General features: G+C 50.6%; 1 protein-coding gene across 3 annotated transcripts; it reads left to right on the top strand.

The window, feature by feature from the left end:
- Positions 1-1,506: 1,506 nt before the first annotated feature.
- On the top strand, positions 1,507-19,023 carry LPAR5 (lysophosphatidic acid receptor 5). 3 transcript variants are annotated; one of them, XM_035255556.3, is made up of 2 exons: positions 1,507-1,646; positions 15,013-19,023. In XM_035255556.3, exon 2 carries the CDS (start codon positions 15,229-15,231, stop codon positions 16,339-16,341), a length of 1,113 nt encoding a protein of 370 aa, XP_035111447.1. In that variant the 5' UTR covers positions 1,507-1,646; positions 15,013-15,228; the 3' UTR covers positions 16,342-19,023. The 3 variants fall into 3 exon arrangements, with proteins under 3 accessions (XP_035111447.1, XP_009001723.1, XP_009001724.1); XM_009003475.6 differs by lacking the exon at positions 1,507-1,646 and adding an exon at positions 1,976-2,028; XM_009003476.6 differs by lacking the exon at positions 1,507-1,646 and adding an exon at positions 5,123-5,186.
- The last annotated feature ends 8,511 nt before the right edge of the window (positions 19,024-27,534 follow it).

The raw sequence follows: 27,534 nt of genomic DNA, 5'->3' as shown, positions 1-27,534 counted from the left end.
AATATTGTTCCTTTGAAGGATAAAGGCCGGGGCCTGATGAGATGTTGTCCAAAGGGACCAATCCCCAGGTATAGGGCAGGCACAGCTTGCACTTTATCAGGAAGGGGAAAACCAGGAACTACAGCCTAAATCAGGAAACCTTGGGGGTTTTTCTGTTTGTTTTGTTTTTTGAGACAGGGAGGTCTCACTCTGTCACCCAGGCTGGAGTGCAGTGGCGCGATCACCACCCACGGCAGACTCGACCTCCTGGGCTCCAGCGACATCCTCACCTCAGCCTCTTAGATACTTGGGACAACCGGAATGCAGCACTATGGCCAGCTAATTCTTAAATTTTTTTGTAGAGATGGGCATCTTGCATGTTGCACAGGTTGGTCTCGAACTCCTGGGCTCAAGCAATGTTCCCATCTCGGCCTCCCAAAGTGCTGGGATTACAGGAAGGAAACCCTTGGTGTACAGGACTTTGCCAGATGATCTGGATGTTTAAGTGGTTGCATCTTAACAGCCTACACTGAGTATGACTCCAGCAGTGGCCCTTAGTAACTTGAAATCTTCCGGCCAGTCACGGTGGCTCACACCTGTAATCCCAGCACTTTGGGAGGCCAAGGCAGGCAGATTACCTGAGGTTGGGTGTTACAGATCAGCCTGACCAACATGGAGAAACCCTGTCTCTACTAAAAATATAAAATTAGCCAGGCGTGATGGCGCATGCCTGTAATCCCAACTACTTGGGAGACTGAGGCAAGAGAATCACTTGAACCTGGGAGGCAGAGGTTGTGGTGAGCTGAGATTGTGCCATTTGCACTCCAACCTGGGCAATAATAGTGAAACTCTGTCTCAAAAAAGATAATAATAGGCCAGGCGCGGTGACTCATGCCTGTAATCCCAGCACTTTGGGAGGCTGAGGTGGACAGATCACCTGAGGTCGGGAGTTCAAGACCAGCCTGACCAAAACAGAGAAACCCCGTTTCTTAAAAAAAAAAAAAAAAAAAAAAAAAAAAAAAAATTTTTAGATAAATAAATAAATAACTTGAAATCTCCCAAAGTATGTTCCAGGGATACTGTAGAAGTCTCCCTTCTATAGGTTCATTGTAATTAACAGCATTTTTGGAATGCTCTCATAGCTTGCTTACTATGAGAGTTCAAATATGGACAAAAATAGAATAGTATAACGCACCCTCATGTGCCCTTCACCCAGTTTCCATGATCAACTCAAGGCCTATCATTTCACAGCATGTTAGAGGCCCTCCAGAGTTCCATAATAGAGAAACCTGTTTAACCTAGTGCTTCCCAAACTCATTTCACCACAGTCCCCTTTCCACCTACCACCAAAAGACTTGAACTTGTTTATTAAGCATGGATAACATACCTGGCCCCATGCTCACGGGGCCCCTCATCTCTGTGTCCTCTGGCCCAAGGACACAAGACAAGGGGCCAAAGGGAAACAGACCTAAGCAAAGAGGAACCGTCCAGCCTGGTGGCTTCTGGATGCAGGAGCCAAGTGTGCTCAGTGGGAGGCAGAGTCTAGCAGAGTGCTGGCACGCAGAGGGCCCCAGGCAGGATGAGGCACAAGCCACGAGTGGCATGGGCTAAACCACCTGGCAGACCCAGGAAAGGAAGAGAGGAAGAGAAACACCCAGGGGGAACCGGTGAGGACAGCGAGAGGCTGGGGGGTTAGTCATCTGGCAACCGATGGTGGGTGTGCCAGGAAGAGTTCCCAGACACAGCAGGAATATCTGAATGACAGGTAGGGGGGAGTTCTTAGTCGGCAAGAGTCAGGGCTGGATTAAGTGTCCTTAGCTGCTGGGGTTTCTTCTCTGACCAGTCTGTGAAGCCTCTGAGGGCAATGCTTCCTCTTCACTCTCTCCTTGGCCCCTGTGGGGTTGGGTGAGTGCCTGAGCTGGGAGGGATGTGCTGAGATCTGCTGAAGTGGGTGTGTCCCCATCCGCCCCAGGAGCAGGTCCTACCAGCCCAGCTCAGAGCAGGCAGCGGAAGCCAGCTTGGGGCAGCGCAGAGCAACAAGGAGCACAGGTATGGGGGAACTGCACAGGGAGCACAAGGGGCAGCACCCCTCCTATAGAAATGGGGGACATGGGTGGGGGACAGAGATGAGTGTGGGCATGGGCCTTGGAAAACCCTGCTGAACAGAGTAAAAAGCCGAAAGGAGCTGTTTCAAGTAGACAGATCTTTTCAGATGGAGCTGGACAAACAGCTAACATGCCTGCTGTACCCCGGGGGTGCCTCTCTGACACTTGAAGCCCCTACTCTGGGTCGTCTCACAGAGTCTGTGTCCTTCCCTTTCCCCTCTAGGCCCCCACTGTGGTGCTGAACCCTGGGCCTCCGGGGAGGACCCTCTGGGAACTGTTTACACCCTTTTCCCTCTCCCAGTTAAACCTCAACCCCTACATCGCTCACCCCCCAGGGCCCAGCAGATGACAATGAGCTAATCTAATCAAACTCACGAATGGGTTGACTAGCACAGATGTGTTCTCAGTGTTATCCTTCCCAACTAGCCAAGATGTACTGTGATGGGGTCTTCGGGAAGTGCTGCCTTAACCCAAAGGGTGCATCTCTATAAGGGGATTAGAATTATGCTCTTTGATGTCCCTATGGCTCTGACAGATTGTGGCTTGAGGGGATGGACTTTTGGAGGCAGGGACATAACTGGAGGTCAGCGGGGCTTTATGACACCTTTGTATCACATGATGAGGATGGGGCCTACCTATTACCTGTGGTCGTGGGGCCCCATGACAAATAGGGGACCCCCACCAGATCGTATCTCCAGAACGCCTCCTTTTTCCCCTTTCCTTTCCTTTCTTTTTGACAGAGTCTCGCTCGGTTGCCCAGGATGGAGTGCAGTTGCATACTCTCGGCTCACTGCAACCTCCGCCTCCTGGGTTCAACTTATTCTCTGCCTCAGCCACCCAAGTAGCTGGGATTACAGGCATGCACCACCACGCCTGGCTAATTTTTGTATTTTTAGTACAGACAGGGTTTCAAAATCTTGGCCAGGCTGGTCTTGAATTCCTGACCTCGTGATCCACTCACCTCAACCTCCCAAAATGCTGGGATTACAGGCACGAGCCACTGTGCCCGGCCTCTGCTAGTATTTGAAATATTTTGTAGAAATATTTCTGTTGCCCAGGCCAGCAGAAATCCTCCTTTTAGGGTGAGCTAAAGTTGTAGACCTAGGTGGACATGGAGGCAGGGATTAAGGTGAGACAGAAACTTACTCCCATGTGGTATGTGTAAACCTCACCTCCCGGTCACCCAGAGGCACTAGAGTCCAACTCCATCTGTCTGATGCCATCTGCTCTCTCCACTCTGCTGTCCCCAGTGCATACCCCAAGAGACACCTGCCAACAGAGATATTTTATGCCCAGGGGCATTTTTTAAAAGCCCAGAAAAATGGCCAGGAGTGGTGGCTCACACCTGTACTCCTAGCACTTTGGGAGGCCGAGGCTGGCTGATCACGAGGTCAGGCGTTCAAGACCAGCCTGGGCAACATGGTGAAACCCCACCTCTACTAAAAATACAAAAATTAGCTGGGTGTGGTGGCAGGTGACTGTAGTCCCAGCTATTCAGGAGGCTGAGACAGGAGAATCGCTTGAACCCGGGAGGCAGAGGTTGCAGTCAGCTGAGATTGTGTCATTGCACTCCAGCCTAGGTAACAGACTGCATCTCAAAAAACAAAACAAAACCCAAGAGAAGGAGGTGGCAGGTGGGGTGAGGGCTGAAGCTAGTGCACACTAAGGTCAAGTGAGGTCAGCAAGGCCCACAGGCTCCAGTGGATTTCCTGAGGAGGCAGGACCTGCCAGGCTACAAGCGAGGGTCAGCTGCACACAGACCGCCTCAGAGCACACGTCAGGTGGCTGGGCCTGCCTCCATGGCTTCTCTTGGTTGGGACTGACTTTCTTGCTTTTCCACCTCTTAAAAGCAGGGTGAGGGGAGAGGCACAATGGCGAGGTGTTATCCGCACATTGGGGAAACTAGTTATTGAGCTGTAGACTACCTTTGCTTTCTGCCTTTTCCCATGCGAATGTCAGGACTGATGAGATCAGAATACGCAGGGAGGGGAAGCCAGGGCCAAAGATGATGCTGAAAATGCAGGAAGAGACAGGCTTCAGTAGGGAAGGGTGGGGAGAGGTGGGAGCAGAAATTTTGGCTGGAGAAGCAGGCAGGCCTGGGCCAAGGAGGAGGGAAGATGTGTTGGCTTCAGTGACTCCTCTCTGAGGAAGAATGTGGCCCCGGGGCAGAAGGAGGCCTCCCCACTCACCCTGGGGACGTTGTACTGTCCCCAAACCTCTAGGATGAGGGTTCATCCTCCGGTTCCATCTAGTCTTCCATCTCATCCCTGCCCCTCAGGCACAGGATAAATGGAAGAACAGGATTCATTTGTGCCCCCAAACAACTCTGGGACAGAGCTTTTCACAAAGGCTTTAGACGGAGCTAAGCTTCTGCTGAAGGCTCAGCACAGCTGGCATCTGTTTGGAGGGCCTGGATATAGAGATACTGAGGAGTCTTCATGATGACGCCTGACTGTGGGGAAGGGGTGCATCCTCCCAACGCTGCCTGAACACAGAGGCAGAGGAAGTAGGCTTCGCTAATTCAGCAAGTGGGTTAGGGCACACTCTAAAGAGGGACTTCCTGTGTCGGGGCTGAGACACTGATGGGCCACGAGACTCTAAAAGGAGGATGGGGCTATTCCAGAGCTGATCCTCGGGAGCCAGGAGGATGGGAAGATGTGAGAATCCTTCTTTTCAGACCTCTGACCCTAAGGAATTGGAGTCCGGAGACCCATGATGTGAATTATTTGAAAGAGGAGGCAAAGACAGAGCAAGGCATGTGGTGCTTGTGGGGAGGTTGGTAAGGCAGGAGAGGCAGATGGGAGGAACTGGGCATTCCCCTCCCCCCCACACCTTTCTCATTGTCCCCAACCCCCTGGTGCTTTCTCTTCAGCTCCCCTCGACATCATTAGTCTGCTGCCAGAGAGGCTGGAAACCAGGGCAAGGTGTGTGTGGAGGAGTGAGGGAATGATCACCATTTTGCCTCCTGCTCACTTTTACACTCTTGTTCTCACTTCCTGCCTCTGGCAGAAAATAGCCCTGCCCCTCTGGCTTATCTCAGCAAAAAGCAGTGCCCAGCCCAGCTCAGAGGGCAATGGGACAGATCCCAGAGGCCCTGAGGAGGTAAGGAAGCTGGTCCCCGGATATGTACATGGGAAGCTGAAGGACAGAGACCCAGGGAGCAGGAAGGTGGCTGCACACACTCTGGTGTGTGTGAGTGGAGTTGGGGTGGGTGATACGGAAGGAGCAGTCCCGGGGCCTCTGTGCGTATGGTGGTCTCTTTGCCCCTGATTCCCCTGGGGTTGAGACCTGCTGTGCCTGTGAAGCCTCCTAGTTCTATGTCTATGTAAGGGTACTGTCCTTAAGGAAGGGGCTTCTTTCTCTTCCTCCCCAGCCCAGTTGTCTGTGCACATACTTGTACATTACAGGATGTGTATAGACACCAATTTGTATGTTACCAGGGATCTTGTGTGCACATCTCTTAGCGTGTGTATATGTCTGTGTCTGTGCATGCACATGTGTAGTGAGTGGTATACTTACCTGACATCAGTGGGTGCCGACGTTTCTGAGGCTACTCGGGAGGCTGAGGCCACCTCTGTGTCCCTCCTCCCTGGGTTCCTTCTTTGCTGGGGCGGTTGCCGTTTCTTTGATTCCTGCATCTCTCCCACAGCCTGACCTCTTCTTCAAGGCAGGATTTGGGGGGAGAGGGTCTGGGCTGCCCTTCCCCCACACCTAGTTTCCCTCCTTCCACTTCCTGTTAGCCTCCTTTTTGGCGGTTTTTTCCATCTTCACCAGCTGGCCTGGCACTGTGCCCATTCAACTCCTGAAGGGGCCCCCGGGCTTGGGGAAGCAGGAGTGTGGGATGGGACCAGGCCAGGGGCCTGGAGGCTCTCAATGCTCAGCTTGGGCCATTCCGTGTGACTGTCAGAAAGAGGTGCTTTTTGACAACCAGACTCCTTTAGAAAGAAACCCAGGCTGGGCGCGGTGGCTTACCCTGTAATCCCAGCACTTTGGGAGGCCAAGGCGGGTGGATCACGAGGTCAGGAGCTCGAGACCATCCCAGCCAATACGGTGAAACCCCGTCTCTACTAAAAATGCAAAAATTAGCTGGGCATAATTGCACATGCCTGTAATCCCAGCTAAGGCAGATGAATCGCGTGAACCAGGGAGTCGGAGGTTGCAGTCAGCTGAGATTGCACCACTGTACTCCAGCCTGGTGAAAGTAAGACTCTATCTCAAAAACAAACAAATGAAAAAAAGAAACCCAACCGGGTGCAGTGGTTCATGCCTGTAGTCCCAGCACTTTGGGAGGCCAAGGCGGGCAAATCACAAGGTCAAGAGATCGAGACCATCCTGGCCAACAAGGTGAAACCCCGTTTCTACTAAAAATACAAACAATTAGCCGGGCGTGGTGGTGTGTGCCTGTAGTCCCAGCTACCCGGGAGGCTGAGGAAGAATTGCTTGAAACCAGAAAATGGAAGTTGCAGTGAGCTGGGATGGCACCACTGCACTCCAGCCCGGTGACAGAGCAAGACTCCATCTCAAAAATAAAAGAAATCCAAGATGGGCTGGGGCTGGGTGCAGTGACTCATGCCTGTAATCTCACCACTTTGAGAGGCTGAGGCGGGTGGATCACCCAAGGTCAGAGTTCAATACCACCCTGACCAATATGGGAAAACCCTTCTCTACTGAAAATACAAAAATTAGCCAGGCACGGTGGTACATACCTATAGTCCCAGCTACTCAGGAAGCTGAGACGGAAGAACTGCTTGAACCCGGGAGGTGGAGGTTGCAGTGAGATCATGCCGCTGCACTCCGCTGCAACAGAGCGAGATTGAGTCTCAAAAAAAAAAAAAAGATAGGCTGGGTTCAGTGGATAATACATGTAGTCCCAGCACCTAGAAATCTGGAAGGCCGAGGCAGGCGAATCATTTAGGGTCAGTAGTTCAACACTAACCTAGCTTGGCCAACATGGTAAAACCTTGTTTCTACCAAAAACAAAAATTAGGCAGATGTGGTGGTGTGAGACTTAAATCCCAGCTACTCAAGTGGCTGCCACAAGAACTGATTGAACCCAGGAGGCAGAGGTTGCAGTGATTGTGCTACTGCACTCCAGCCTCCAAAGTGAGACTGTCTCAAAAAAAAAAAAAAAAAAAAAAAGAAACCCAAGAACTTCTTCCCTTCGGAATAGAGTAATGAGAGAGCACAGCCATTTCCTTTGCTAAAAAATTCTTAATTTTACCTTTATATTTATTTATTTATGTTTTTTTGAGACGGAGTTTTGTTCTTGTTACCCAGGCAGGAGTGCAGTGGCGCAATCTCGGCTCACTGCAACCTCTGCCTCCTGGGTGCAAGCGATTCTCCTGCCTCAGCCTCATGAGTAGCTGGGATTACAAGTGCCTGCCACCATGCGCAGGTAATTTTTGTATTTTTAGTAGAGACGAGGTTTTGCCATGTTGGCCAGGCTGGTGTCAAATGCCTGACCTCAAGTGATCTGCCTGCCTTGGCCTCCCAAAGTGCTGGGATTACAGGTGTGTGTCACCACTTGGCCTAACTTTACCTTTAAATAGCTGCTCAATGAATACATCTTGGTCTATTGTAACTTTTTCAACAGAAAGATCTGAGATATGACTGTACTGAGAGGTTTAAAAAAAAAAAGACTTGAGATTGGCCAGGTGTGGTGGCTCACAGTTATAATCCTAGCACTTTGGGAGGCCAAGGCTGGCGAATCACCTGAGGTCAGTAGTTCGAGACCAGCCTGACACACACGGGGAAACCCAGTCTTCTCTACAAAAATAATTAGCTGGGCATGGTGGTGGGCACCTGTAATCCCAATTACTCGGGAGACTGAAGCAGGAGAATCGCTTGAACCCGAGAGGCAGAGGTTGCTATGAGCTGAGATTATACCACTGCACTCCAGCCTGGGCAAGAGAAAGAGAGAGAGAGAGAGAGAGAGAGAGAGAGAGAGAGAGAGAGAGAGAAGAGAGAGAGAGAGAGGAGAGAGAGAGAGAAGAGAGAGAGAGAAGAGAGAGAGAGAGAGAGAGAGGGAAGAGAGAGAGAGAGAGAGAGGGAAGAGAGAGAGAGAGAGAGGGAGGGAAGAGAGAGAGAGAGAGAGAAGAGAGAGAGAGAGAAGAGAGAGAGAGAGAGAAGAGAAGAGAGAGAGAAAGAGAGAGAAAGAGAGACACTCCATCTCAAATTAAAAAAAAAAAAAGGAAGAAAGAAAGACTTGAGGTTCTTGAAAAATAATCCATCCACTCATTCAGTGTCTAGTATATGCTTCCTAATTGGAAGGATCTACTGGTTCTCCAAGCAATGGTTAAGAATGATCAAGTGATACTGTAATTATAGTGTAAATGTTATTGAAATCTTAGTGCAAGCTGTTTTCAAACAGATCTTTTAAGGGAAGTGGTTTTTTGGTTGGTTGTTTTTTGAGATGGAGTCTCTGTTGCCTGAGTGTAGTGGCCCAATCTTAGCTCACTGCAACCTCTGTCTCCCGGGTTCTAGCGATTCTCCTGCCTCAGCCTCCTGAGTAGCAGGGATTACAGGTGCATGCCAGTACACCCAGCTAATTTTTGTATTTTTAGTAGAGACGGGGTTTCACCATGTTGGCCAGGCTGATCTCCAACTCCTGACCTTGTGATCACCCGCCTCGCCCTCCCAAAGTACTAGGATTACAGGCATGAGCCACCACGCCCTTTTTTCTTTTTCTTTTTTTGAGATGGAGTTTCACTCTTGTTGCCCAGGCTGGAGTGCAATGGTGCGATCTTGGCTCACCACAACCTCCACCTCCCAGGTTCAGGTGATTCTCCTGACACAGCCTCCCTAGTAGCTGACATTACAGGCATGCACCACCACACCCAGCTCATTTTGTATTTTTAGTAGAGACGGGGTTTCACCCTGAGGAGAGAACCAGCCTCATTTTGTTGAGGCTGGTTTCGAACTCCCAACCTCAGGTGATCCGCCCACCTTGCCCTCCCAAAGTGTTGGGATTACAGGCATTAGCCCCTGCACCCAGCCCATCTACCACTTCTTATCACACTCTTTCTTGTCCAAATGTACAACTCAGTAAAAGACCATTTCCTGGCTGGGCGAGGTGAAGTAGGTATTACAAAGTGGGTTCTTTGTAATAACCCACTTCAAATAACCCATTTTATACACTTCCATTGGACAAATGAGGAAGTGAAATGATGTACCTATGGGCACAGATTTCATAGAGGCAACTATAAAAGACCAGGTGCTCTCTGCAGCATCCATCCATTGCTCTTGCTGGAAGCAGCATCATACAATTTGGATTTTGGAGCTAGGCCGTCCTGGGTTTAAATTCTGACTTCACTCCTTGGTGCCAAGCTCTTATGCTTCTGATTCTTTTCCTTTTAAAATGAGGATAAACACCTACCTCAACAGACTGTTGGAAAGGCTGGAGATTATGTACACAAATTACGATATGGTGATGATCAGTAAATGATAGCTATTATTTTAATTTTTTTTCGAGACAGAGTCTCGCTCTGTCACCCGGGCTGGAGTCCAGTGGCATGATCTCAGCTCACTGCAATCTCTGCCTCCCTGGTTCAAGCAATTCTCCTGCCTCAGCCTCCTAAACAGCTGGGATTGCAGGCATGCACCACCACATCCAGCTAATATTTGTATTTTTTAGTTGAGACGGAGTTTCATCATGTTGGCCAGGCTGGTCTCAAACTCCTGACCTCGTGATCCACCCACCTCGGCCTCCCAAAGTGCTGGGATTACAGGCGTGAGCCACTCTGCCCGGCCATGATAGCTATTATTTTTAACATTTACAGAGGTAGGTGCTGGGAATGCACAGATTAATAAGCCACAGTCCACAGCCCCTCCCTCTAAGAGCTCACAGTCTAATGGGAGGGGCCGACCAGGAACAGCTGACTACTATACTTGTGGGGAGAGCTCTGATAAACCAGTGCACTGTTGCAGAGGGAGATAAGTGAAGGTATCACATCTGCTGTGTGTGGGGGACAGTCAGGGAAGGCTTTGAGAGCCATGAAAAAAGACTAAGCTTGCCAGTTAGAGAATGGGAGGCAGGGCGTTCCAAGTTGAAGAAACAGCATATGCAAAGGCAGAGTGCTGAAAACAGAAGGCATCTCCACAATTAGTGTTAGTTGGGTGTGCCTGGAGCAAAGGAGAGTGGGGCAGGGGAGTGTGGCAGAAATGAGCCTGCTTTTACTTGCTTTTCAGCCTGTTTAAGTCCCATTTGGTGTTTATTTTCGTTGCTGAGATTGGTATTTTGCAAGAAGTATTTCTTTATTCCCTTTAATTGTTTTACTCTATTTCTTACAAGTCTCAAACTGCTGGTGGTGGTGGTCGGAGGAAGAATAAAACCAAATACAAGTAAAACTTGCAGCCAGGTACAGTGGCTCACGCCTGTAAGCCTAGGACTTTCAGAGGCCAACACAAAAGGATTGCTTGAGCCCAGTTCAAGACCAGCCTGGGCAACGCAGTCAGACCTGTTTCTACAAAAAAAAAATTTTCCTTTTTTTTTTTTAGATGGAGTCTTGCTCTGTCACCCAGGCTGAAGTGCAGCGGCACAATCAGAGCTCACTGCAACCTCTGCATCCTGGGTTCAGCGATTCTCCTGCCTCAGTCTCCTGAGTAGCTGGGATTACAAGTGCCTGCCACCATGCCTGGCTAATTTTTTTGTATTTTTAGTAAAGACGCTGTTTCACCATGTTGGCTAGGCCGGTTTCAAACTCCTGACCTTAAGTGATCCACCCACCTCAGCCTCCCAAAGTGCTAGGATCACAGGCATGAGTCACTGCACCTAGCCGTCTACAAAAACTTAAAAATTAGCCAGGCATGGTGGTACATGCCTGTAGGTCCAACTATTCAGAGGCTGAGATAGAAAGATCACTTGAATCTGGGAGGTCAAGACTGCAGTGGGCCGAGATCAAACCACTGCATTCCAGCCTGGACCACGAATGAGACCCTGTCTCAAAAAAAAAAAAAAACCAAAACCAAACTTGTTATAGTCAGGTTTATGACTTATTTTCTTGCAACTATTTAAACAGTTCGTGTGTGTCTGTGTGTGTGTGTGCGTGGTTTCATTCTTGTTGCTCAGACTGGAGTGCAATGGTGTGATCTAGCCTCACGGCAACCTCCGCCTACTGGGTTCAAGTGATTCTCCTGCCTCAGCCTCCTGAGTAGCTGGGATTACAGGCATGTACCACCATGCCTGGCTAATTTTGCATTTTCAGTAGAGACGGGGTTTCTCCCTGTTGGTCAGACTGGTCTCCAACTCCTGACCTCAGGTGATCCACCTGCCTCGGCCTCCCAAAGTGTTGGGATTACAGGCATGAGCCACCACATCCAGCCCTAACAGTTCCTTTTGAAAGGAGTAAGCTCAGTGTCTTGGGATAGTTGCTCAGGGTCTCAGAGACAGCTTCTCTCCCTAAGAGGACATCTAGACACTCATATTCACAGTGGTATTCTTCACAATAGCCTAGAGCTAAAAACCCAAGTATTCACTGACAGAAATGGATGAGCAAAATATTATCCAATGAAATACATTATTCAGCTATAAAAATGAAATTGCAAGCAGGGTGTGGTTTCACCATGTTGTCCAGGCTGATCTTGAACTCTTGACCTTAGATGATCTGCCCTCCTCAGCCTCCCAAACTGCTGGAATTATAGGCGTGAGTCACCACGCTCGCCCACAACACTGTGAGTGTACTGAATGACACTGCGTTTTACATTTTAAAATGATGAAGTTAGCTGGGTGCAGTGGTGCATGCCCGTAAGTCCCAGCTACTTGGGAGGCTGAGGCAGGAGGATCATTTGATTCCAAGAGTTCAAGACCAGCCTCGAACATAGTAAGACCCTATGTTAAAAAAAAAAAATTATAGGCCAGATGCAGTGGCTCATACCTGATTACCTGGGGTTAGGAGTTAGAAACCAGCCTGGACCACATGGTGAAACCCTATCACTACTAAAAATACAAAAAAATTAGCCAGGCGTAGTGGCACATACCCGTAATCCCAGCTACTCGGGAAGCAGGGGCAGGAGAACTGCTTGAACCCAGGAGGCCGGAGGTTGCAGTGACCCAAGATCTTACCACTGCACTATAGCCTGGGTGACAGAGGGAAAGTCTGCCTCAAAAAATATATATATAAATGTTCAGTTATGTATATTTTACCATACACACACAAAATAGAAGGTACGCAGGGCTGAAGTGGAGGGGTAGCTTCTATGGCGTTATGTGTTGAGGAAGGTGGCTTCCCCTCAGACTGTCCTTTCCTCTGGCTCCTCCATCTCTTGACCACATCCTTTGTCAGTTTTTGCCTGAGGACTGCAGCTGCTGCGGTTTCCCCTCTGGTAGCCTGGTCAGTACCAGTGGTACCCTTCCTCACCTCACCTCTGTGATCTCTAGGCTTAGGGTCCCCTTTGATCACTCACGACCAAACCAACATCTCCCCAGTACCACAGAGCCTCATCTGGGATTAGACCTGCTGGGGGAGCACCTGGCAAAACTCAACCCACAGGACCTTCCCCTGCCTAGGAAGACTGTGCAGTCAAATTTATTCACACGTGGCTCTGGTCAAGACTAGCGTGCAATCAGCCTATGAGGGCACTGGTATATTACTATTACCATTTTACAGATGAAGCAACTGAGAAGTCCAACCATTAAGCTGAACCCAGTTTGCTTTGACCACAAATCCAGCCCACATAGGTGCAATGGTGGATGTAATGAGTGAGGCTGTGATTTTGTTCAGTACTCGGGAGTTTGTTTATTTATTTCCTTGCCTGAGACAGAGTCTCACTCTGTCACCCAGGGTGGAGTACAGTGCCGCGATCTCAGTTCACTGCAACCTCCACTTCCCAGGTTCAAGTGATTCTCCTGCCTCAGCCTCCCATGTACTCAGGAGTTTGAACTTTATTCTTTGGATAATGAGGAGCTAGCCTAGCACCTGGTCCAGGGAGGTACTCCATAAGACAACCTATTGATTTGTGCTTATCATCTGCCTCCCTCCTGAATGCAAAGGAGGTGGAAGCCAAGCCTTTTTGTTTTGTTCCCTGCTGTGAACATGCCTAGAACCTTCTATAAGCTCAGTAAGCAAGTAAAGAAGGAAGGAAAAGATCTTGAGATAGTAACAGCAACCTAAGCATTTTACACACATCATCTTTTTCTCTCTTTCTTTCTTTCTTTTTCTTTTCTTTTTTTTTTTTTTTTGAGATGGAGTCCTGCTCTGTCACCCAGCGTGGAGTGCAATGGCACAATCTCGGCTCACTGCAACCTCCGACTCCCCCGTTTAAGCAATTCTCTTGCCTCAGCCTCCCGAGTAGCTGGGATGACAAGCAACCACCACGACAATACCCGGCTAATTTTTCCTAGCTGATTTTTTTTGTATTTCTAGTAGAGACGGGGTTTCTCCATGTTGGCCAGGCTGGTCTCAAACTCCTGACATCAGGTGATCCGCCTGCCTCGGCCTCCCAAAGTGCTGGGATTAGGCATGAGCCACTGCGCCCAGCCTACATGCGCCATCTTAATCTCCAAACAACCTCACAAATTCTCTCTTTTTTCTCTCTCATTTTTTGAAACAGAGTCTCACTCTGTCGCCAAGGCTGGAGTGCAGTGGTGTGATCTCGGCTTACTGCAAACTCTGCCTCCTGGATTCAAGTAATTCTCATCCCTCAGCCTCCCAAGTAGCTGGGATTACAAGGGTCCCTCCATGCCCAGCTAATTTGTGTATTTTTAGTAGATGCAGGATTTTGTCATGTTGGCCAGATTGGTCTGGAACTCCTGATCTCAGATGATCTGCCTGCCTTGGCCTCCCAAAGTGCTGGATTACAGGCATGAGCCACTACGCTTGGCCTAGCCCTCTTTCTTTTTTGAGACAGGGGCTCACTCTGTCACCCAGGCAGAAGTGCAGTGGTGTACCCCACTCCCTGGGGTCAAGTGATCCTCTTAGCCTCCCAAGTAGCTGGGACTACAGGTGTGCACCACCATGCCCAGCTAATTTTTTTATATTTATATATATATATATTTTCGAGACCGACTCTCGTTCTATTGCCCAGGCTAGAGTGCAATGACGCAATCTCGGCTCACTGTAACCTCTATCTCCCGGTTCAAGCGATTCTCCCAGCCTCAGCCTCCTGAGTAGCTGGGATTACAGGTGCCTGCCACCATACCCAGCTAATTTTTGTATTTTTAGTAAAGATGGGGTTGGCCATCTCTATGTTGGCCAGGGTGGTCTCAAACTCCTGACCTGCCTGCCTTGGCCTCCCAAAGCGCTGGGATTACAGATGTGAACCACCGTGCCTGGACTTATTTTTATTTTTTGAGACAGAGTTTTGCTTTTGTTGTCCAGGCTGGAGTGTAATGGCGTGGTCTCAGCTTACTGCAACCTCTCCCTCCAGAGTTCAAGTGATTCTCCTGCCTCAGCCTCCTGAGTAGCTGGGATTACAGGCCTGCACCACCATGCCCAGCTAATTTTTGTATTTGTTCGAGACAGGCTGGTTTCAAACTCCTGACCTCAGGTGTTCCACCCACCTCGGCCTCCCAAACTGCTGGGATTACAGGAGTGAGCCACCGTAGCTGGCCCTGTATTTTTTTGTAGAGACGGGGTCTTGCCATGTTGCCCAGGCTGGTACCCAACTCCTAGGTTCAAGCGATTGGTCTGCCTTGGCCTCTCAAAGTGCCAGGATTACAGGTGTGAGCCACTGCACCCAGCCAAGATTAATTTTTCTGAAGTCACACAACTAGCCAAGTTATCAACGCCAAGATTTAAACCTAGGCATCTGAGTCCCTGCCTTCAAGCCTGGGAGTTTAACACTGTACTATATAGTCCTGCTGCAGGAACCTCTTCTGACCCAATGGCAGACTTGAGGCTGAGAAAAGACTCAGAAGGCCTGCCAGTGTCGCTAAACATTTGTGTGTGCAGCCCTGTCTCTGTGTAACTTCTGGCTTGCCTTCCTATCCCAGGTTTCCACTGCTGATGAAGCTGTGACCAAACGCACCCACCACTTGGCAGCCCTCTGTCCCTGCAGCCATAGTCCACATTCCCATGCCCTGCCTCTGCTTGTTTTGGGACCATCTCTCTACAGCCTCTAGGCCCCAGCCCCAGAGGTGAATGCCATGCCCTGACCCTGGTGTGCCCCATGGCATCCCCAACCTAGCTCTCATTACACATTTGGCACGATGTCAGCAAACACCTCAACCAACAGTTCTGTTATCGAGTGTCCTGACTACCGATCTACCCACCGCCTGCATATGGTGGTCTACAGCTTGGTGCTGGCTGCCGGGCTCCCCCTCAACGCGCTGGCCCTCTGGGTCTTCCTGCGCGCGCTGCGCGTGCACTCGGTGGTGAGCGTGTACATGTGCAACCTGGCGGCCAGCGACCTGCTCTTCACCCTCTCGCTGCCCGTGCGTGTCTCCTACTACGCACTGCACCACTGGCCCTTTCCTGACCTCCTGTGCCAGACGGCGGGCGCCATCTTCCAGATGAACATGTACGGCAGCTGCATCTTTCTGATGCTCATCAACGTGGACCGCTACGCCGCCATCGTGCACCCGCTGCGACTGCGCCATCTGCGGCGGCCCCGCGTGGCGCGGCTGCTCTGCCTGGGCGTATGGGCGCTCATCCTGGTGTTCGCCGTGCCCGCCGCCCGCGTGCACAGGCCTTCGCGCTGCCGCTATCGGGACCTCGAGGTGCGCCTATGCTTCGAAAGTTTCAGTGATGAGCTGTGGAAGGGCGGGCTGCTGCCGCTCGTGCTACTGGCCGAGTCGCTGGGCTTCCTGCTACCCCTGGCTGCGGTGGTCTATTCGTCGGGCCGCGTCTTCTGGACGCTGGCGCGCCCCGACGCCACGCGGAGCCAGAGGCGGCGGAAGACGGTGCGCCTCCTGCTGGCCAACCTCGTCATCTTCCTGCTGTGCTTCGTGCCCTACAACGCCACGCTGGCGGTCTACGGGCTGCTGCGGAGCAAGCTGGTGGCGGCCAGCGCCCCTGCCCGCGATCGTGTGCGCGGGGTGCTGATGGTGATGGTGCTGCTGGCCGGAGCCAACTGCGTGCTGGACCCGCTGGTGTACTACTTCAGCGCCGAGGGCTTCCGCAACACCCTGCGCGGCCTGGGCACTCCGCACCAGACCAGGATCTTGGCCACCAATGGGACGCGGGAGGCGCTCGCGCAAGCCGAACAGTCCGTCACCACCGACGCCACCAGGCTGGATGCCGCCAGTCAGGGGCTGCTCCGACCCTCCAATTCCCACCCCCTGTCTTCCTTCACACAGTGTCCCCAGGATTCGACCCTCTGAACGCACATCATGCGATAGCGCGGTCCGTGCCCGACCCCCGGCGCCTCTGATTCTGGGAGGTTTTCAGGGTGTACACACAAGAAGGTGGGCTTTGGATCTTTGGGTAGCAACTCCAGTTTAGGAACGCAGACGAGTACAAAGTGTGGAAGCCAGGGCCCGGGGAAGGCAGTACTGCTGGAAATGACCCCTTATACTGTGAGCGCGCAGCGGACCCCTTCTCCAGAGGTGGGAAGTGATGCAGAGAGCCCACCGGTGCAGAGGGCAGATGAGGACAGAATGCCTACTGGTGGGCGGGGCATTAAACTGCTAAAAGCTGATTAGATGGAACAAAATGAGCATTCCGGATTTAAACCACCACAGGGGCCTGAGAGCTGAACAGCCCCGGGTTGGATGGACCAAGCTACTGAGATGCCTGTTCATCTGCTGTCTAGGGTCATGAGTGCCGCCCACTTTCATTTCTGCCTAGGCTTCCCCTACTCACCACAGAGTTCCATAGGGACAGAACTAGGTTCTTTCTCACTTAGTGACTTGTGACAGTTTAGACCTGGCACCCAGCATGGGGCAGTTGGAGCAGGGCAAAACTGACTTGTTTCCCCCTTGCCAAAATTCAAGTCCAAACCCTTTTTTAGGTTAACCTTTCTTCCACCATGCCCCTTTTCAGGGCCTCCTCCATTCTAGGTCCTTAATATGCTGTCTCTCTCTGCTTTGTCCAGAGCAAGGAGAAAATTCTTCCTACTAAAGCGTTGGTTCTCAAACTTTTTGGTCTTAGACCCCTTTACACTCTTAGAAATTGAGGATCTCAAAGAGCTTTGCTTATATTTTGTTGTTTTGATGCTTGCCATACTAGAAACTAAGCAAATACCTTTTTAAAACAAATACACAAGCACACATTCCATTAGCCACGAGAACAATAATGTCATCACACACACTTCATGAAACCTCTGGAAAACTCTACAGTATACTTGTGAGACAATGAGAGTGAAAGGGCCAGATAACACCTGTGTAGCAGTATTATGAAAATAGCTTGACCTCGTGGACTTCCTCGAAGGGTTGGTCCCTGGATCTCATCATGCTTTGAGAACCATACTTGTCCTGAAGTATTAGAGTTCATGGCTAACTTCTTCCCAGGGCATTATATACAGTGCTTTTTATTACTGTGGGGAGAGGGCAGGGCTAACAAATTAATTACTACTGATAGTCTTCATCTGCAGCCCTAGGAGTAGTGCATCCAATGGAACACTACCCTGGGCATATCAGAGCAGCAGCCCTGCGACTGGGGTGGGAGACTGGGGGGTGGAACTAGTCACACACTCAGTGGAAGGGGATGGGACTTCTCTAGGTGAGGGAAAAGGGAATTGTGCCACAGCCAGGAGAGAAGAGTTTATGGGTAAGTTAAGAGTGACATGGAAGGACAGGAATGGTCTGTCCGTTCTTAGCAAGCTGGAAGCAAAGGAAATGGGCCATCTACTATTCCTTCCCTCTTTACCCAAGTTGGGGGCTCTGAGAGGCTGCAGAATTGGTACTTGTGTACTTCTTCAGACCTTGACATTACTGAGGGAGTGTTTGCCCTGTGTGCGTCCCGTAACATTTCTGTCCCTATGTCTCAATATTGTATTTTCATCTGTGTGTGTGTGTGTGTGTGTGTGTGTGTGCGCGCGCGCGCGCGCTGTGCGTATGATTGAGAGAGAGAAAGAGAGAGTGAGAGTGTCAGGGTTCTTCTCCGTGTGTGTCCGTGGTTTAGTCCGGGGTAGCCTTTTGTGTGTGCCTTTATGCCAGTGCTCCAGATGGTGATTTACAGGGGTAAAATGACCCCTGGTGGCCAAATCAGAGAACTGACCCAGATTCCTCAAGGATAGCCATGAAATCCGGGCCTTTCTCCATCTAGGTGGAGGCTGGAGCCTGGAGCACTGCGCTTACCTCTAGCGGCTGTGGAAGAGGGGTGGTAATTAGCACCCGCTCCATCTCTCTTCATCCTCCGGGTTCAAGACCTGCACCCTTCCTGTCCTGAGAGCACCAGCAGCGCCAAACCTCATAGTCCAAAATCTCAGCACTTTGCCCTATTCAAACAGAATCAAACATAATTTTTAAAAACTACTTGAGTACTTTCATTTTTTATTTCATTTTATTTTTTGAGACAGAGTCTCAATCTGTTGCCCAAGATGGAGTGCAGTGGCGTGATCTCAGCTTACTGCCACCTCCGCTTCCCGGCTTTGGGTTCAAATGATTCTCCTGCCTCAGCCTCCTGAGCAGCTGGGATTACAGGTGAGTGCCACCACATCCAGGTAATTTTCGTATTTGTAGTAGAGACAGGGTTTCACCATGTTGGTCAGGCTGGTCTCAAACTCCTGACCTCAGGTAATCTACCTGCCTCAGCCTCCCAAAGTGCTGGTATTATAGGTGTGAGCCACCGTGCCCAGCCACTTGAGTACTTTTATAGGCAGGTATGTGAGTGAGTTCCAAAGTAATTAAAACTCACGGCATGTATCACTTTCCAACATACCATATAATTTATTTATTTATTCTAATTTTTATAGTTTATCATCTCCACCACCCGTCCTATATCCTAGGTAGAATGTAAGCTCCATGGGGGCAGGGATTTTTGTTTGGTTCTCTGATGATTCCCAGCATCTAAAACAGAGCCTGGCACAAAGAAAGTGCTCAATAAATATTTGTTGAATGAATGAACAGTCAGATCTTGCTGTGAAGTAGTTTACAATCTAGTAGGAACCAAAAACACAAGAATGCCATACGGTAAGGTGTTGGCAGTTGATTTAGTGGGCAATGGGAAGCCCACGGACACTCCTGAGTGAGGTTTTGAACACACTGACAAACTGTGGGATACATTGTAGGGAAATGAGTTGGGAGAGTCTAAAGAAAAGAAGGGCTGGTCAGGGAGCCATTACAATAGCCAAGGACAAATGTGACCATGGCCTGTGGAAGAGGCAGATGGCAATACATTGTCTCTGATGTGAAATCTCTGGTGTCAAAGTCCTAGTGGACTATTTCCCCTCATTCGGATATCCAAAGGCTTTCCATCAAGAGAAGAGAGAGGCAAGAATAGATTAAGCCATTTTTATAGGGTTTCCCAGGACTGAGAGAGCAGTATGAAGTCCAGAGCCCTCAACCCATGCCCTGCAGCTGCCCCATTTAAGGTCTAGGAAAATCCAAAGGTAGAGAAGGGGAAAACCTTAGATGCAAGGGAATGAGCATTAGCAGGTTTTTTTTTTTTTTTTTGAGATGGAGTTTTGCTCTTGTTGCCCAGGAGTGCAGTGGCGCCGTCTTGGCTCACTGCAACCTCTGCCTCCCAGCCTCCCTAGTAGCTGGGATTACAGGCACACACCACCACGCCCAGCTAATATTTGTATTTTTAGTAGAGACGGGGTTTCACCATGTTGACCAGGATGGTCTTGAACTCCTGACCCCAGGTAATCTGCCCACCTCAGCCTGCCAAAGTGCTGGGATTACAGGCATCAGTCAGCATGCCTGGCCTTTTAGCAGGTTTAAAAAATACTCTTCTGTATGCCAAGATTTCAAGTTAGTGCTTAAGATGCATAATCTTCTTTATTATATTAAATAATATGATATATTCTGAGTTAGAGACGACGCTCATCCCTTTTACAGATGAAACACCCCAGAGAGCCAGGTGCGGTGGCGCGTGCCTGTAGTCCCAGCTACTCAGGAGGCTGAGGTGGGAGGATCGCTTGAGCCCAGGAGTTCTGGGCTGTAGTGCGCTATGCCGATTGAATGTCTGCACTAAGTTCAGCATCAATATGGTGACCTCCCGGGAGCAGGGGATCACTAGGTTGCCTAAGGAGGGGTGAACCGGCCCAGGTCAGAAACGGATCAGGTCAAAACTCCCGTGCTGATCAGTAGTGGGATCGCGCCTGTGAATAGCCACTGCACTCCAGCCTGGGCAACACAGAGAGAAACCGGCTCTAAAATAAATAAATAAATTAACACCCTGGAGAACGTGAGGTCTTAAGGTCACACAACTAGGAAGTGGCTCGTGCTGTATTTGGCTCCCAAACTCCTGCTTTCTGCAGTACACCTCTCTTTCCTGGGACTCCTTTCCTGTTACATACTAGGTTTCCTTGCTTCTCCTCTCCTCCTCATGTAGCCACCTCTTTCAACTGCCTGGCTCACCCTGAAACTACTGCATCATCTAGGCCTTCCTCTTCCCAGTTCTTCCTCCATGCTCTTCATCCACTTGCCCTATAGCACACCCCATCCCCTCTCCATTTGCCTCAGCCCCCTGTGTATTGGACACCATGTGGCTATAGGGGTGGGGGAGTTGAGATCTGGCTCACTCAAGGTTCCAATTTTGTTGGGCCCTAAAACACACTCCCTCCAGGGCTCACACCCAGGCAGCATGCCTTAAGACTTCATGCAGTTGGTGGTGATTCCCCTCCCCCTGCCTGGGATGTCCCCTACATCTCCAAGGCAGCACTCCTAATTGTTTCCAATGTGCAGGGACCATCCCTTGACACTTCCTTCCTCAAAGTCTGTCTCCTCTGTAGGATGGTCCCTCCACATGGTGAGAGTAGTTGGGAAGAGTGACAATCATTAATTTTTTTTTTTTTTTTGAGACAAGATTTCGCTCTGTCACCCATGCTGGAGTGCAGTGGCGCCATCTCAGCTCACTGCAACCTCCGCCTCCCAGGTTCAAGCGATCCTCCTGCCTCAGCCTCCTGAGTAGCCAGGATTACAGGCATGCGCCACCACGCCCAGATAATTTTTGTATTTTTAGGATTTCCCCAGGTTGGCCAGGCTGCTTTTAACTGGCCTCATGTGATCTGCCCGCCTCTGCCTCCCAAAGTGCTGGGATTACAGGTATGAGCCACCACAACCAGCTACAATCATTAATCTTAAAATAAATTTAAGAGAACCAGGGCAGAGGTAAGGGATGCCAAAGGAGGGCAGAGAGTCTTCCTTCTTGGTCCTCAACCAACTTGAGGGAAATCCCCTTGAGGCCGCCACCTGGGGTCCCATGGAAGAAATGGGGAAGGGGAGGTTAATCTCACACAGGAAGGCCGTGGACAAGGTGGGGTAATTCTCATCATGTTGTCCTTGCCAGAGGAGCATGGAAAGCTCTGGAAGGTGAACTTCTCACTCAGCGTTTGAGGAATCCCAGAGGATCTCAGAACTTTGGAATCAAACAAATCTGGGCACTAATTTCAACTCTCTCACTTCTTGGCAGAGTGACTTCAACAAATTTCTTGAACTCTCTGATCCTCTGTTTTCTCCTCTGTGAAATGGGGCTTATCATATCCACTTACTGAGTTATTGTGAGGGTCAAGGAGCCCACCTTTGAAAGGTACTCTAGAGGCCCCATAAATAGGAGCTCTTTCCAAGAGCACGGGGAGGTGAGGCCATTGGTAAACTCTGCCTGTGATGCCCAAGGGGAGTGATTCCGGAAGACATGAAGGTCTCCAGGTGAATCCTCACCCAGACAGAGCTCTGCCAGCAATCAGAACTAGGACCACGGGAGGAGGTGAGCAAGGCAGGCTGGGCACGTTTCCATGGTGCTAGGTCAAGCAGGCAGTCTTTAGGGACAGCGACTGGCCTGTTGCCCTCTGGGGGCACTCTTTCCCCACCAGGTCCATGTCCATCCCACAGATCAAGGAGGAGATGGAAAAGTGCATGACAGGAGAAAGCTGGATGGAGAACCAAGCAATGGAGAAAGGGCAAGGGAGGAGGCTGGAGGGGAAGCGAGGGCCCAGGCAGGCACGGGGTGGGGCTGGGAGAGGGGCCCAGGGCAGGAGGGCGGGAGAGCCTGGGAGGGAAAGCGCCGACCAGGGAGGGAGGAGGGACAGCGAGGGAGGCCGGTGGCGCTGACACAGCCTCGATGTGTGGAACGGGCTGGGGTTTGGCCCACAGGTCAGGCGTCTGGCAGTATTATGGGATGGAGAGGCCTTAGGAGACAGGGAGAGTATTATGGGCTGGAACAGCCTTAGGAGACTGGGGAATATTATGGGCTGGTGAGGCCCGGCTCCAACTGGAGGCGGGAGGAAGGGGTGCGGGGCGGGAAGGGGGGGTGGTGGTGGAAGGGAGTATTATGGGCTGGAGGCCTCCTGCGACCAGAGGCAAGAGTATTATGGGCTGGCAAGGCCTTCGGTGGCCAGAGGGGGGAGCAGCGGGGGATGGCACCGGCTGCATGTGACTGAGGGGGGGCCAACTTGGGGGGGTGGTGAGTGGGGGTGGGGGAGCTTATTATGGGATAGCTCTTTGTACCTACTGCGGGGACTGCTTCTCCAGAAGATATTATGGGATGTCGTATGTGGGAGGGGGAGTGGGGCTTGGGGATTATTATGGGATGGTGATGCAGAATGGGGAGGGCCTGAGGAGCTCTTCTCCAGCGCCCCCAGCTCCTCACCCCTTACTCTCTTATCATCCTCTCTGAGGTCAGCCTCCTCTCTCAAACGCCCCAAGCGGAACACCTGAAACCCATCTCCCTACCCACACAGACTTTGGGCACCTCAACCCATCCCAGGCATCTCCCCTTACTAGCAGCCACGTCCGGGGTGCTGAGGGGAAAAGTAGCCCCTGGCGAATTAGGAGAAAGCCCCAAAGCAGGGTGGTGGTGGTCAGTGGATCACACCTCCCACCTGCACAACGGCCTCCTCTGCTCCCTAGCCTCTTATGCCACCCTCCTTCCCATTCTCCCTGCCTCCCACAAAGTGGGGGCCCTGGATCCTTCTCCCCTCCCCCCTCCCTTCCATTTCCTCTCCAGCTCACTCCACAGCCGTAACCAGTAAAACAGGCGGCCAGCTATTATGGGATGGCTGCTCCCAGCAGCTCTGCAGGGAGGGGGCGGTCACCGCGGAATGTCTCTTGTGGGTGGCTATTATGGGATGGCCGCCTCTCTTTTTTTGGGGGGGGTAGGGGCTAACGAGGAGAATTATTATGGAATGTGCCCTGCACAGCTGGGTGGGGTTCTCCAGGGTAGGTGAAGCTCTAGGGAGGGGTGGGGAGGGAGAAGGAAGGAAGAGGGAGGGAAGGAGCTGGGGAGGGTGGGGTGAGCCCTGGAGCTGGACCTGAGGCCTGGCAGGAGTAACTGGCTGGAAAGGTTTCTTTGGTGACAGCTGTTTGAAGGGGCCCGTGGGGCAGCCTTCAGCTAGCCAGATCTGAACCCTGCACACCTGGGTCCTATAAACAGCTTCTGCGCTGCAGGGTTGCCCAGTGAGTCCAGGGCATGCAGTGTTGCACTGCAAGCGAGAACTCAAAGGTTCTGGCGGAGTGGCATACCAAAGGGAATAGTGCTCCTGGATGGCCATAGTTCCCCATCTCCCTTCCATCTTTGTCTTCCTGGGTTTGAGCCTGCGGACCACAGCTCAGGTTGGGGGGTTGTGCACGGGGCACTTTGCTACCTTGCAGTCACTCCCAAAGAACAGAGGTTAGGTTGCCTCCTGAGATACAAACACCTGGCATGTCACCCCAAGCCCCACATGATCTGCATCCTGTCTAGCCTTTGGAGTGCACTGTCACTGTGGCTTTTCTTTCCTCTGTTGTCTTCCAAAATCCTCTTTTCTGACACAGCAGGAGAACACTGTGGCCCCTTGGACCTCTTATGAGCAAGTTTTTCAGGTTCATGCAAAACAGAAGTGTAAGGAGAGGAATTATAGAGCAAATGCTAAAAACTCAATGAACAGCCCGCTCTGAGTGTTATTCTAGATTCCACTGTACCATGGGATGAAAAGAGAACTCTAAGGTAACTGGCTAGAGAGGCTGCCCTCCTGGGTGCATTAATTAGGAGATTATCCCACCCTTAGTCTCTGTGGGCCAATCATGCTAGTGGTTTATTTATAATTTATCTGGGAGGGTAGCATGGGGCTTACTGGAGGGAGGGGAAGCATAGAAGCATCAGGACCTCAAAGCAACACACCAGTACACCCCTCCAAGCCCTTTCTGGAACTCAAGAAGAGTGGAAGGGATTTTTACCTTCTGTTGTGGTGTCAGGGAGAGGTGGGGAGCAAGAGCAGCAAAGGAAGAAGTGGGTAGACCCTACAGGCATAGGGGCACAGGGTGAGTAGTGGACAAAGTAGGATATCTGTATTTTTAGTCACAGGCAGGAGGCTGTGACTACCCAGTTAAACACTCTCTTACTGGTTTATCTGGACGGATCACTGTGGAAATGAGAGGATGGGCACAGGCAGCTGGAGATATTACAGAGGGGAATTTGAGGTCCAGAGATAGGCTGGATCCCTTGGAGAAATAGGGGTAGAAGAGGGCACAGTAGGCATCTGGCAGCTTCTGTAGGAAAAACTTCCCTGAAGGGAGGTGTCCCCACATCATGGCATCTGAAATAAGCTGCCTCCTCACCCCCCATTGTGGAGCACAAGTTTCATTCTTAGAACTCAAAATAAGTATGGGAGAGGGCTTGGGTAAGTAAATGGGGCCCAGTCTAGATGCCGAGAGCATTTAATGAGGGAAACTGGAAGCCCTGCAGAATGGGGGAGAATGGCCCAATTGCCACAATGAGTGCGGCAAGAGGGTGGGCCAGGGAGCTGAAGGGAAGGTTGGAAAAAGGAAACACCAACTTCAAAGGTGACAGTGGGAGCTTTTGACAGGACCTGAGGTCTTTGATGCCAAAAACTGCAGTTCTAAGATGACAAGAAAGTTAAATGTGGAATGCTAGTGGGTCTACAAAGTCAGGCGGGAGCCCAGGGAAGACTTGTCTGTTTCCCTGGTGCTCTGCTTGGGAGAAGAGGGATTGTAATTCCCTGAGGCAAGCTCTTGTCTTTCCTGAACTCATTTCTTTTTGCCAATCCTCCAGTCCCTTGAATCCTAGAGAAGGGGAGAGTCATCTGGCCAGGCCTTACTCTAGGGAAATGAGATGAGAAGGGCAGACATGGTATGGAGTTTATCCCACTTACTACTGGTCAGGAAGGGCCCTTTCTACAAGGAAGTTGCTGTTTCTCTTCAACCTGTTCCTCTTCCCTAGGTCTTGGACCCATACAAAAAAGTCACATGAGCAGAGGGAGACATTATCTGTGGCCGGGTGTCAGGGCAGCAAGGCAATGGTGCTGGGGCATTGGTTTTCACTCAGGTCCTGAATCTCTGGGAGTCAGGAAGAGGGACAAGTGACAGTCTGATGGGCTCTGTTTTTCTGAGGGCCAAAGGGTTTTAAGATTGGGCTCTTTCCTAAGGCGGGAAGATCGCTTGAGTCCTGGAGTTCAAGATCAGCCTGGCAACATAGTGAAATCCCCTCTCTACAAGAAATTTAAAAATTAGCTAGTCGTGGTGATGTATGCCTGTGGTCCCAGCTACAGGTGGGAGGCTGAGGTTGGAGGATCACTTGAGCCCAGGAGGTCGAGGCTGCAGTGAGCTGTGATTGCAACACTGAGACCCTGTCTCAAAAAAAAAAAAAAAAGATTGGTTTGTTTAGCTTCTAGGGTTGGGTCCCAAGGGTAACTGGAAGGTAGGTACAATTAGGGAAGGGGATGGTATATGCTAGAGGGCTACCTTGGGGCATCATTAAATGTAGAAGGCCTTCTGGAATGTTGACTTCTATATAGGCAGGGGAAGACGGAGAACATTATACAACTGAAGTTTTTTTGTTTTTTTTTTAGATGGAGTTTGCCTCTTGTTGCCCAGGCTGGTGCAGTGATGCGATTTCAGCTCACTGCAACCTCTGCCTCCCGAGTTCAAACGATTCGAGGCCTCAGCCTCCCAAGTATAGCTGGGATTACAGGCCTGTGCCACCATGCCCAGCTAATTTTGTATTTTTGGTAGAAACGGAGTTTCTCCATGTTGGTCAGGCTGGTCTCAAACTCCTGACTTCAGGTGGTCTGCCTGCCTCGGCCTCCCAAAGTGCTGCAAGTACTGGGATTACAGGCGTGAGCCACTGCATCAGGCCATATGTATTTTTTTGAGCTGGAGAATGGGGCCTCAACAAGATGAGGATGGAGGCCACTGGAGGTATTGTGAGACTTCAAGATATAAAATGGGAAAGTGCCTAAAAAATATGGGACATTGAGATTAAGCAGGATTTGGTGTTCAAGAATGAGGGAAACAATGCTGGCATATTGTGGAATCTCTTAAGAAAGGCCGGGAGTGGTGGCTCATGCCTGTAATTCCAGCTTCTGGGGAGGCTGAAGTAGGGGAATCGTTTGAACCTGGGAGTCGGAGGTTGCAGTAAACCGAGATTATGCCACTGCATTCCAGCCTTGAGACAGAGCAAGACTCCATCACACACACACACACACACACACACACACACACACACACAAATAGGAGGAAGGACATGAACATATTATAGGATTTCAGTAGTAATACCAAATGGATGAGCATTGCTTTTCGTTTTTTTTTTTTTTGAGATGAAGTTTCGCTCTTGTTACCCAGGCTGGAGTGCAATGGCGCGATCTCGGCTCACCGCAACCTCCGCCTCCTGGGTTCAGGCAATTCTCCTGCCTCAGCCTCCTGAGTAGCTGGGATTACAGGCATGCGCCACCATGCCCCGCTAATTTGAGCATTGCTTTTCAATCAAAATCCCCTAGTAAGGGAACAGATAGGAGATTGTCTTGATCATAGTCTATACCCATAAATCCTTTAAGTACCTTCCAGCTCTAGAAGGACCAGTAGGACGTATCCTATTGGGATATGTTCTCTCTTGGGACCAGTGGGATTTTCTGTAACAGGAAATTGGGAAATAGCACTCAGTAGTTCTCCCTTGGCACCATTCTGTGGTGTATCGTTTGCTTGGTGGTTTATGCTTTTTGAAGGGAGGCACCCGTGGTCTTCCTTGCTTCTCCATGGTGTGCAGCTCCGCCTTGTTAGGTACTCTGTCAACAAAGGTTGAATGAGCATGAGTAGTGGTGAGTAGCAGGGGGGAGGGTGGGCCTCCACTCTTGGTGTGTATAGAGTAGGATCCTCAGTTCACATAGTGATGGGATGTCCATCCGCAGGAGTGGCCTAGGGGTGTTGGTGAAAGGTCTCTTACCTGGGGTGTTGTGAGGAGGAGGGAGTGCTAGATGTTGAGAGTCTTGGGATGAGAGTTGCTAATTATTATGGGATGCTGTAGAGTGAATTTGACTTCCTGTAAATGTTTCATCTGTCAGCTTGGTATTTTGGTTGGTTGGTGTTCCTTAAAATTTAGGAGCTGGAGGTAAGCATTTGGAAAATACCTGGATTTTGGTGGGATTGGGTGAGGCCTTAGGTGGGCTCCTGGCCCCTGAGTGTCTGGAAATGATGGTA

Source organism: Callithrix jacchus, chromosome 9 (genome assembly GCF_049354715.1).
Source record: "Callithrix jacchus isolate 240 chromosome 9, calJac240_pri, whole genome shotgun sequence".
In the NCBI taxonomy this organism is placed as follows: Eukaryota; Metazoa; Chordata; class Mammalia; order Primates; family Cebidae; genus Callithrix; species Callithrix jacchus.
The sequence above is the reverse complement of the archived record's forward strand: the minus strand, read 5'-3'. Positions and strand labels throughout refer to the sequence as shown.

Excerpts from the sequence above, each read along its gene's own strand:
- LPAR5 (XM_035255556.3), top strand. The coding sequence starts at position 15,229 with ATGTCAGCAAACACCTCAACCAACAGTTCTGTTATCGAGTGTCCTGAC.